This window comes from Phyllostomus discolor, chromosome 3 (assembly GCF_004126475.2).
Source record: "Phyllostomus discolor isolate MPI-MPIP mPhyDis1 chromosome 3, mPhyDis1.pri.v3, whole genome shotgun sequence".
Classification (NCBI taxonomy): domain Eukaryota; kingdom Metazoa; phylum Chordata; class Mammalia; order Chiroptera; family Phyllostomidae; genus Phyllostomus; species Phyllostomus discolor.
Window position 1 is genome coordinate 194,491,345 of NC_040905.2, and position 12,418 is coordinate 194,503,762.

Sequence of the window (12,418 nt, forward strand, 5' to 3'; positions counted from 1 at the left end):
GCTCTGCCACTCACCAGGTAGGTATATGAGCAAGGATCCCCGCCCCAGCCTCAGTTTCCTCATCTGTGCACCGAGCTAGCCCCTGGCACACTGTCTGAAGAATCAGCTGAGTGTCCATGGAAACGGTAACGAACCCATGCAAATGGAAGGAAGGTTTTGAAACTTTTACAGTGATGTATTTGCTAGTAGTGTTTACACTCTCCCACTTCCCCTTCAGGTACACCCGAAGTGGGGGGACTGCCCAGCAGTGTCCACACAAGTAGCAAATGCGAAGACTCTCCAGACAAGCATCAGAGGGAAGCTGCTCCAGTCCCTGAGGCGGCCACTCGGCCCTTCCTGCAGCTGTCATCCTTATCTCCCAGCCCCGGGCCTCTAGCCCCCATCTACCCAATTCCACTCTACAACGACCAGAGGAAAAACTGCTGCCAGGGCTTGAGAGAAAGGCCAGAATCACCTTTCCTGCATTCCCTGCTGTAACATACATCACCATAAAAACGGTCCCTTCTCACATGGGCGGGGTGGACACCTACCCTCTAGCACACCCGCCCCAGGGGTGGGGAGGACTCCCGCTCCTTGAGGAGGTTGTTATCCCTGCCCCAGATCCCTGCTGCTCCTCTGTCTGGTGCTCCTCCATCCTCTGGGGCCCACCCCACGTTCACCCTACCCCCGGGACACCGTGGCCACCCGACCCTTGACCCTTAGGCTTTGTTCCTCCAGGCTCCCCAAATGGAGGACTGAACCCACTCTATTCCAAGGATCCACTGAGTCCCTCACCTGAAGAATGTGGCAGGCAGGGACAGTGTCCAGCTTGCTTCTGCACCACAGACCCAGCACTGAGTCAGTTCCAAGTCAAAGTGTGCTGACCAGCTACTGACCAAATGTTCTCTTCCAGGGGGTGGGAGGTAGGGGTGTGTGTGTGTGTGTGTGTGTACCAAGTGTAAGGCAACCAGCAGAGCCCACAGTGCAAAGTGCTGGGCTTTGGAATGAGGCCAGGCACTGAATGCTGCCCCCATCCCTTCACTTTTATGAGGCTCCCAATGTCTCTGAGCCTCAGCTTCGTCATTGGTCAAATGGGCCTGTTCCCTGGTCAGCTTCACAGGTCAGCGGTGAGTGTCAGACCCGAGTAACCTGGAGCCTTTAGTTAGGTGCCAAGGGGAGAGGAGGGAGAAATCAGCAAACAGCAGCTACCCCACCGAGAAAGCTCGGGGGAGCAGGCAGAGCCGGCTCTCAGCAGGAGAGCTCTGCTATGTAACATTCAAACCCCTGCCCTGCCTTGCAGTTGTGCAGAAGTGAGATCAGCACAGAGGGTTCCCAGGTGGCCTTCCCGCTTTGATACGGAAAAGGAAACAGGAGGCCCCAGTCCCAACTGCTAAAAATAGGAGATGCCAGCAGACTCTGACCTTGCTTCAGGGCTGGGCAGGGCTCTATGGAAACCAGGCTTGGCTCTCTGCAGGGAGCTGGGATGCGGGCTGGTTACTTAGGGAGAGAGCCGTGCCAAGAGCCCTGCCTGGGCCAGACTCTGATTGGCACGTCAGGGGCTGGGTGGGGGGTGTCAGTCCTTGCAGGAGCCTCAATTATGGAGTAATAAGCCAACAGACAAGTAAACCGTTTTTTCCCCCAGGCCCCCATCTATTACCCAGTCTCCCCAGAAACACACCTGCCACCACACCCAGTCACCTGCCACTACCAGCATTGTCCCAGGTCCTCTGAAAAATCAGTGATACCCCAGAAGCTGAGGGCTCATCTGAATTGCTAAGGTGTCTCCCGGAGGCAAGACGGCCGGGCAGGTTCCGGCTAACCTCAGCATACCACCACTGGGGGCTGGGGTAACTGCTGGTGCCCCTTCAGAATGTCCAGCTCGGAAGAGAAGACCCCTACCCATGTCAGATTATAAAGTCCCTTCTGTTCCCATAACCCACTAAGCCCCTCAACTTCCCTGCGAAATAGACATCACCACCCCCGCTGCACAGCGGTGAAGACTGAGGCTCGAGCTTGCAGGGAACGGAAAGGAGCACTTAAACCTGAACCTGCGAACTCTGGGCTTAAGTCAGGCTCTGCTGCTCGCTGACTCACTGGGGTCCAAACCTTGGGGTTCACCATCGAGATGGAAATACTGGACAGATGGCTCCTTAGGGCCTTTCTGGGGCTAATGACTAAGGTTCGCAGGTGTGTGTGCCTTGTCACCAAGAGCCACCAACTTCAAAAGAGGAAGTAATAAGTCTTAGGGCCTGATCAGAAAGGTTTTGTTTATATACACAAATAAAGAACCCGAGGCCAAACGAGCAAGCTGTCACAGAAGGCACAATCAGCTCAGAGGTTTACACAGAGCTGGAAAACGCCGTGGGAGCTCAGGACGTACTCTGTGACAGAGTGTCACCTGACGTGGTCTTGAAGGGTGGCCAGGAGTTGAAACGGGGTGAGAAAGGGCACTCCAGGCGGGGGATCGGCACCAGCAAAGGCACAGAGGTGAGTGCAGGCATGGCCTGGACCCAGCTCAGAAATCACACCGATGAGCAGAAGGAGCCGGGGCTGCTGCTGCTGCTGCTGCAGCAACTCTCCTGGGTCCAGAGCCAGACGAATGAGGACCCTGCACCTGCTTTTGTGGCGAAGAAAAGCGCACCGCAGAGCTGGGTCCTGGAAAGGCGTCAGAGCCCGCAGAGTGCTGGCACCTGCAGGTGTGCGGCCCGGGAAGGAAGCCCGGAGCCTGCCGTGAGCACGCATCCTGCCGCGCAGGGACAGGGCACCGGCAGGCGGGACAGCCGGCAGCCCAGTGAGCAGCGGTTCACAGTCAAGTCTCTCAATGCGGTCACATCCTTGGCTTTCTGGGAATCCAAGCGGCTGGAGAAGGGTCATCTGGACATAAGGACACGCCACCAGAGCAACAGGCACTTGGCTCTAATGGCAGAAATGACAGAGATCTTCTGCCTTCCAACTGGAAAAGATGTGTGGGCGGACATGCCTGCCTCCTCTTCAGACCCAACCCAGCATCGCTGAACATCAGCACAGGAAGAGCTCTTGGGAGAAGAGGTCTGAGAAGCCCATTTTACAGGTGAGGACACTGAGGTCAAGGAAGAAAGGGTGGCTTATCCAAAGCCCACCAGTTGAGATGGGGGCAGAGCCAGGAACAAGGTCCAGGTCTGAGTCCTGGCCCGGGGCCACAGATACGCTGAAGTGGAAAACACGGCACAGGTGCTACAGTACAGGCTAAGACACATGGGAGAAGGCGGAATGGAGAAGGGCATCCGGGAAGGGGAGGGCCGAGGAGGGCCAGGTGCTGGGGACAGGAAGGAAAGCTACTTCTGGCACTTGGGAAACAGCAGGAAACGGAACTGTGGAGCTGGGGGGTGTCAACACCAGAGAAACAGGCGTACTCCCTGAAGACAAAATGGCAAGGAGGGCGGTTTTGTCTTAGAGAAAGAAAACAAGGAGTTTTAGCCAAATAATCTGGGTCTTCTCAGAAGGAGGGAAGGCCAACTTCAAGGACAGTCTTTGTGGGGACTGGATTACATGTCTGTGGTCAAGACTCATAAGGGGAACTGAGGGGTGTGTCCATTAAGGTGCCCTGGCCGGGTGGCTCAGTTGGTTGCAGCGTCGTCTGTACACCGAAAGGTTGCAGGTTTGATTCCCGGTCAGGGCACGTACCTAGATTGCGTGTTTGATCCCCATTTGGGGTGCGTATGGGGGGCAACCTATTGATGTTTCTCTCACACATCAACATTTGTCTCTCTCTCTCTCAAATCAATAAACATATCCTTGGGTGAGGACTTGACAAAACAAGAGCCCACTAGGAGCTAACAAGGCTCCAAAAGCAACCTGGGGCTTGGACTTTGCCAAACCCGCGATCGGCGCTGGTGCCAACACGCGTAGCCCGTGACTCTCCAGCGATGCCTGGCAGCCCGGGAGAAGCAGCAGAGGAAACAGATGGGCCAGAGTGTCAGTCAGGGGGAGGCCCGGGGACAGTGGTGGGGGCAGGAGAATCAGAGGGCAAGTAAGGACACAGGGGAGATGGCTGGGACTCCACCAGCCCGAGAGGAAGGCAAGGGCAAGAGGAGGCTGGGAGAGGGGAGAACAAGGCAGGAAGGGATTGTGGAGGGCCAAGGCCAGATGCAGAGGGACAGGAAACACGGAGACAAGGGAAGTTATCATGGAACGGGGGAAAGGGAATTCCGGGGCTTGCAGCGTGAGTCTGGGTGAGGTTTGGTCAAATGAAGCTTCAAGGAGAGAAAACGGCTTCCAGAGTCTTTAGAAGCATCAACAGTTTGAATTCCAAGGTTGCCAGAGACCTTGAGGGATGCGGAGGACAGTGCTGAGGTTGGAGGGCGGGGCACTGGGTGACCCCACCTCAAAGGGAACAGAATTGGGCAGGGAGGTGGAAAGAGAAGGGCTGACCTGCTCCTCCCCAGGGCCCCGTGGGCCTGAGGGAGAGTCTGTGGCTGGGAAATGGAGAAAGAATCAGGGCGGTCATTCAAAGAGGTGGCTGGAAGGTTCCCGGCAACAGTCATTGAGGAGGGGATAGCTGGCAGCAGACAGGACGTCTTGAAGGTGCAGAGCGGACATCCCTTCAGGCAGGGGGAGGGTCTGCCCAGGAGGCACTGTAACCAGGATGCACTGAAGTCCTGATTCCACTGTATCATCTGTGGTCTCAGCCTCACACTACCGTCTGCAGGCAGACCCAACTCCCAGGCGTCAATTTCGAGCATCCTCACTCTACAGCTGTCACGTGGGGCTCCCGGGAAGTATCAAAAAAGTGTCTCTCGGGTAAAAAGGCTCCACCATGGATGAGGAACTCCTGGCCTCTAGCTTAAACACCTCCTACCAGGGGATGCACCTTTTCACACAGTCTGAAACAGCACCGCCCCTTACTCTGTCTGTCCCCTTACACTGCTTTCTAGTTCTTAACACTTATTACTACCTGTCATATTGTGTGTGTGTATACTGCTTTATCCACAAAGCTTAGAATGGGACCCGTGCCTATGAGGCACCCACTAAATATTTTTAGATTGTCGAACAGATTACCTTTGAAACCCAAAGCTAGCCTGTGCTGGGGAGGGAGACTCTGAAGTCACTCCCACTTTCTAAATAAGGGATCCTGAGCTGTGTCCAGGTCGCTCACTCCAGCATTGCCGGTGAACACTTCTGTCTCAAGCAAAGCGAGGGAAGTCTTTGCTGACCTAAGACCACTTCCTGGAGCCCGCAAGATGGTTCTCCAACACAGCCGAGACCTGCTCCCCCTGCCCGCCCCAAGCCTGGCTGGGACTCAGCCGTGTTCACGGCACCTGCTGTCCGCGCCCAGCACGTCTTCCCAAGGCGATGGTGGTGCAGCCTCTTCTGCTGGTTAAAAATAAAAGCAGCCCCGCTGAGAGAATTCCGGTGATGATTTCTCCCTATTCTAGAAACGTGCCCATCCATCCTGCATCCCTGTGCTTGGAGATGCTTCCCTAACTCGGCCCCACACGTGACAAGCACGTTCTTTCGCCCTTCCTCTCCCGGTTGCTGGCCACCTCAGGGGCGGGGCAGCCTGGACGCCTTTCACATGGGCATTGTCACCACCAGCCCAGTGCTCGTCATGGCAACAATATCAGTTTCATGCCTGTGTTTCTCTACTAGCTTCTAGCAACTGTTGCTCTGTGATTAGCAATGAAAAGCTTATCTGTCCTGAAATGAATCAAAGGAGTACATACCGCGACCTGGGCGGAGTCAAGGAACTGGAGGCCAAAGTAATCTGTTTCCACGAGGTCCAGGTGGTACACGATCTGGTCGAACAAATCCTGGCCTTTGGCATGTTTCTGAAAGGCAATTGGGTACATGAAAGTTTAGAGTATGATCGCTAGGTAAGGAACCAAGAGATTTTTGTTTTAAATCACTTTTCTCTGCATATTGTATATATATGTGTGTCATACTAGGCAAGATTTAAAATTTTTAATTGGCTTTAATATAATATAAACTAATGATTAAAGCTAAGCACTCCCAAGGACAAAAAAGAAAAGAAAAAACCCAGCCAATAACAACTTCACAGGACGTCAGGGAACCCACACTTTATCATAAAAACTGGTAAATAAAGGGGGTGGGGAATCAAACATTAACCCTGCCTTTAACTCTAGCACTGGGTAATCAGAGAGTAGACGAGGGTACACACGAGAATCAACTCCAAGGGGGTCAAAGACCTAAACGTAAGAGCTGGGAGTATGACACGCTCAGGATAAAACCTAGGCACTCATCTCCATGCCCTGGGATTAGGCAACGGTTTCTTAGCTATGACACCAAAACCACAAGCAGCAAAGGAAAAAGGAAACTGGACATCATCCAAATGTAGAACTTTTGTGCTTCAAAGGACACCAAGACATCAGGGAAGTATAAAGACACCCCAGAATGGGAGACAGATTTTTATAAACCCCATATCTCTGATAAGGGGCTTCTTGATAAGACGCTTCTATCTAGAATAAAGAACTATTGCAACTCAATAATAAAAAGGCAATATGCAACTAAAGAATGAGCAAAAGATATAGTCAGAGAGTTCTCCATAAGCCCAATAAGCACCTGAGAAGGTGCTCAACATCATCCGTCATTAGGGAAATGCAAATCAAAGCCATCATCAGACACCACTGCACGCTCCCTGGGATGGCTCCAATGAAACAGACACGACAAATGATGGAGAAGCTGGAGCCTTCACCTACTGCTGATGGGCAGGTAACACTGTGCAGCCACTTGGGGAAGCAGCTTAACAGGTCCTCAGACGGTTAAGCATAGTTACCATTTGACTCAGCAATTCCACTCCTAGGCGTACATTCAAAAAACATGAAAACACGATGTTCGCACAGAAACTTGTACAAAAATCCTCGTAGCAGCGTGATTCATAACAGCCCCAAAGTGGAAGCAACTCAAATGTCTATTAACTGATGAACGGAGAAACAGTGGCCTGGGTCATAAAGCACAATAGTATGTTGCCATCAAAAGGAATGATGTTCTGACGCACGCTGCAGCATGAACAGACCTTGGAGACTAAGTGAAAGAAGCCCAGTGCGAAGGACCACGTAGTGCATGAAATGTCCTGAGCAGGCCAATCTAGCGACAGAAATCAGGCTGTGGTTGCTTAGCGCTGCAGGGTGTGTGGGGCAACAGCTAAGGTGAGTCAAGTTTTTTTTGCAGGGGTGGGGGTCCTTCATGAAATATTCTAAGATTGGTCATGTTAACAGACGTGCAACTCTAAAAATATACTAAATGCCACTGGATTGTAAACCTCAGATAGGTAAATCATATCATATATGAATCTCACTAAAGCCACTGAACATAATAGATGGGCAGTTTTTCATTTATTCCCAATAAATGAAGATGAAGTAAAAGAAGTGCAATATCACGAATTTGCAACCTCTACCGAATGGCAGGCTCTACACATGGGGCGCCAGTGCCTACTAGCACCCCCAAGGGAGACGGCCAGCCGCTACATACCTTCTGACGAAGAACACCCTACCCCCCAGCACAGAATCTTGCTCCCCTTGCCTCTCTCGCTGCAAGGAGGGAGGGCGGGAGGGCAGGTAGGGCGGGGGGCGGAACCAAGCCCAGTACTGAGTCAAGCACCAGGTCCAACTGCCAACGGCAGGAAATGCAGAGGGATGTTCTAAACTACCTGGAACTGCAACCAGCAATACCCAGCCTGTGCGACATTCTAGAAAACTCCTCAGGATACCTGACCCAGTTTCTTCAACAAACAGAATATACGAAAAAGAAGAGATGGAGGAGACACCTACAGATTAAAAGATATCTAACCGGCTATGTTCAGGGATGTAAGCACTTGGGTGATAACGCTTGGAAAGAGGGTAAAGAAGAGATTACAATCAAGTCAGGGCCGTGGTTGCTCCTGGGGCCCGGAGGGGACATGCCTGGGAGGGGACACAGGGAGGGGACGTGACTGCAGAGGCACAGGGTGAACTTCTGGCTGTCAGAAAGTGTTCCAGCTCTTGACCTGGGTGGGGCGGTACCAGGGCGTCTGCCTTCTAGTAACTCATTAACCGGCACCTCTGTTTTATGTGCTCGTCTGTAATTGTGCTATATAAAACAACAACAAAAAGTAGAAACAAAAATCAAATCAAAGTCACTGGAATTCAGCTTCTTTCCTTCAGACTTTCCTTCCTAGAGACATTCTCCTCTGAAGGCAACGACCTGACGGAAACAGGTAGCTTGATGTGCAGCGACGTCCCCTACAGCTTTCTTGGAGAAATAAGATGGGGGGACGGGGGTACAGAAAGGAGACACAACCAGACTCCAATCACAAGGACACGGAACCAGAGCCACTAAACTCCAGACTACTGTTCAGTCATTATTAAAAAAACTATGAAGATAGAAAGAAGGGGCACTCTTAGGACAACGTTAGCTCAAGAGACTAGAAAGGAGGAAGAAGCTGTGATTCCAACTACATAAAAATATGCACGCGTTGTTCGGGGACCGCTTGATAAAAACAGGAAATCTGCAAAAACTAAAACAGCTGTGTTAGGATGGAGACGCTGGGGATGGTTTTCTGCCCAGGTTTTCACACTGATGATTTGGCAGTTGTTCGACAGCGAATGCAATTTTTTAAAAAATAAAATCACCATTCTGGCACTCTTCCACCTTGCTTATAACAATCCCTCTTCTATTTTTTCCTCCTACGATCTGGTGCTATTGGCCCTGTGGAACACTTATTAGCCTGACGCCAACGATTCATTAGCAGGTGTCCTTGGGACAAAACTAGTTGGTGCGCAGCTCGAGCAGCAGGACACAGCAGAGAGAACTGCGTTGGGAAGGAGCAAGAGACCTGTGCTCTGGTCCCAGGTGCACCACAATCTGTGACCTGAAACCATTCATAATTCCCCCAAATCCAGGTGGCCATGCTGGGCTTTTCCTGCAGCTGCCTATCAGATGTGGCGTCCTGAACACACAGGGCCACCCGAACACAGCTGGCCCTGTACCCAGCCTGCTCCCCACCGCTCCCTATTTTGGTTCAGGGCTCACCATCCGGGTATGTAATTTTAACACACACACGGTACAAACCGAAAAAGCACAGTTCTGCACATGGTGAATGAAGGGGTTAGCCTAAGTTTCTAAGTCATTCCAAACCTTATTTCTCTGATGTCTTTCTAACATAGCTCTTAATTTAGAAGGAGTTCATGGTGGAGGCTGGAAAAAGAACCTTTCTAGGGGTGGCAAGTGCCTTCTGCCAAGCCAGACTGGCTCCTCTCCTGGCAGACCCTCAGCTGGACTGAGGTGCCAGACAGAGGGCCTGGTGGATAAGAAATAACATTCTACTCACTTATAAACTTCCCCCCACTCAGCTCCCTTCACCAAGTGTGCTCTTTGGTCTCTTCTGCTGGAAGAGAGAATTCCCCATGGCCCTTTCCAGCTCTAAAAGGAATCTGGTAAAATTATGAGGGCTGCAATAGAAGGGTCCTCCAAACAGAGGTCCTAGTGGGCTAGGGGTGGGATGAAGACCGGAGGGTCGGGGCTACAGCACGTGAACCCCAGCTCTCACTGCTCCCAGCCTGCAGAGTGGCTGCTCACTCTCAAAACTGAGGAGGCTCCAGACAACGTGACTCACCTGAACTGTCAGTCAGAACATCCCTCCTGGGGCCGCCCTGAGAAGCTCACACACTCTCCTCTCAGGCTTCATCCAAACATTCCGTCCTTCAGCGGCCTCCCGCACCCCACCCAGGGCAGTGAGTGCCCCTCCCCTGTATTCCCAGAAGTAGACACATGCCTTTGTCACATGCACACTTATCACACGGAACTGCAGTTGCCTGTGCTCTTGTGTTACTCACTTTAGACTGATCACTCTCTGGGGCAGGACCAGCTGTGGTCATCTGAGCACCACCTCCCCCTTCCCACCATCCCCAAAGCATAGCATCTGGTTGGCACACAGTAGGCACTCCATAAATGTCTATTTGCTGTGTGGATGGAAGGATGTATGTGTGTATGGATGGATGGAAGGATGGATGGATGGATATATGTATGTATGGAAGGATGTATGTATGGAAGGATGGAAGGATGTATGTATGTATGTATGGATGGATGGAAGGATGGATAGAAAGATGGTTGGATGGATGGAAGGATGGAAGTATAGATGGAAGTATGGATGGAAGCATGGATAGAAGAATGAATGGATGGATATATGTATGTATGGAAGGATGTATGTATGGAAGGATGGAAGGATGGAAGGATGTATGGATAGATGAATGGAAGGATGGATGGAAGGATGGAAGGGTGGATGGATGGATGATGGATAGGGGATGCATGTGGGGTTTGGGTCCAAGAAACAGGCCTTCAGGCCGGGCCATGCACAGACAACCGACCGGTATTTCACAAGTGGCAGGCCTAAAAATGAGAACACACTCATTAAAAACTTTTCAAATTGAGTATTCCAGGAACAAACGCCTAGAGAAGCGTGCTGAACTTCCAAAACCAGTTACCTCAACACAAGTTTGTGGCTGTTACGTGTAGTGCTATCTCGTGGTTACAATAGGACATCCACTAATATGACTAGACCAGAAGCCACTCCCTGTCACCTCACTGTCAACAAGGTCTCCCCATCTATGACGAATCCACTCACTCAACAAATGTTTACCAATTGCTCATCACATGCTAGCCATCGTACTAGGCACTGTCATCCAATGGAGTCACAAAGTCTGGAAGGGAACAGCTACAGGAGGCCTCACCAAATAAAGCTTTCCTGGAAAGCCAAGTCATGCAAACCGTGGGTAGCCATACCACCACCTCCCTGCCTTCCTAAGCAGGATATATACAGTGTAAGCCCTTACTAAGTCCAGGTCACCCTTCTGGAATCCCACGATGCTCCGTCTCCTTTAAGACCCACAGAGCGGGCTGTCCCCAGTACTGCAGGGCAGCAAACGCTGCCCTCGAGTTGTGCACCCGCGTTGCCTAGCTTGTCTTCCTCCCGTATCAACACATCCCTTTTTCACCAGGACCAACCACCAGTGATTTTGAGTCGTCATGTCCCTCTGTAGCAGCTCCTTCTGATGTAACAGCAGCTAAAAATAACCCAACCCATTAAAATCGTGTGTAAAATATGAGCCGAGAGTCGCCAGCCGAAGACTGGGCCAGGGCACACAGCCAGCAGGGAAAGGTATGGACATTGTGATATCTTCGCAGGACAGTCAGGAGTTCCCGGCCGCGCTCCTGATAAGGAAGGCTGCAGGACAGCTGATGTCTTAACTGTCCGCCCAACTGAATGGGCGATCCTGACCCTCTCAGATAAGAGGCGGCTGGCAGTGTCTCACTGCAAGCTGACCGCCGGCGATGTAACAGGTCCGCTGTGGTCCTGGAAGAACAAGGAAGACAGAACCAACCCATCCAAGTCTCATCAGTCTCACTAGCATAAGACGCCAGGCATCGCAGGCAGGTTCGAAAGGAGGAAATGAGCTGCGAGCGAGTGTGCCAGCCGAGCGTGTGCATCCCAGTTGTGAACTAAAATGGAAAGCATGACATCTGGGCAGTGGAAGGATTTTAGGAGCCGTCTCCTTGCAGGCATGCAAGGCTCCCATGTGTCCCCCTGCTCCACATCCATCAGGTGGCAGGTCCCTCTGCACCCATCTTCCTGTCCTTATCGTGGTTCAGGCCACATCACCCCGCAGAGACCACAGCAACAGCCCCAAGGGGCCCCAGGTCTCCCTCCCTCTAGGTTCTCCTTCCTAAAATCATCTTCCCTGTTTGCTGGAATGGCCTTCACACACTGCCGCTCTCACCTCGGTCCCTCTTCTGCGCAAGCACATCCACCAGAGGATGCAGGGCAGGCTGCTCGGCCCGTGGCAGGGACTCCGCACCGTCAGCAGTGCCCAACCCAACACTTACCTTATCTCCCACATGTACCCTGGCTTCGGTCAAATGCCAGACTGTGTTCTCCTATGTAAAGCCACACCCCTACAGCTTTTCCTGGGTTGTTCCTTTGCCTACAGCATCCCCATTCCTATCCCCGCCTACAGCAAAGCCAATCCCAGTTTCAAGTAACAATCATCGCTATTAAATGTCTCGTTGGCAGCACCCTGGCACGCTCGTCTTTGCTTCTGTACCGTCTAATATTCTGAGTCTCAATAAACATAACCACTGATGTGAAGTAAGAATAATCCTCAGTTCCCACAGCAGTCTTCAAACGCCCCACTGTTGAGAAATCTGGTCTCCCCGCTCCATTTCTGCCAGGCATGCTCTGGAGAAAGCTGGGACTTGGGTGCAGGGCCCTGGCACCACCGTCTCCCCTCTTGGACCCCGGTCTGCTCTACGCAGCCTAGAACACTGGTGTTTTGGAAAGCATGCCACACTGCAGCCTGTCCTCATGACTAATGAAAATGCCACACCTTATACGCGCAAAATATTATAAAGTTCTAGACGTTTATATATGGGTTAAAAAATAACCAAAACTCCTGTGTGATAGGTGGTT

At 51.8% G+C, this 12,418-nt stretch overlaps 1 protein-coding gene across 6 annotated transcripts in view; it reads right to left on the reverse strand.

Moving 5' to 3' along the window:
- The window catches only part of EPB41L4B (erythrocyte membrane protein band 4.1 like 4B), a 119,665-nt gene that overhangs the window by 81,864 nt on the left and 25,383 nt on the right, over positions 1-12,418 (reverse strand). For all 6 annotated transcript variants that reach the window (XM_028516223.2, XM_036022022.1, XM_036022020.1 and 3 more), the window contains exon 2: positions 5,682-5,786. In XM_028516223.2, coding sequence (XP_028372024.1) covers positions 5,682-5,786 — 105 coding nt within the window. The remainder of the gene's footprint in view (positions 1-5,681; positions 5,787-12,418) is intronic.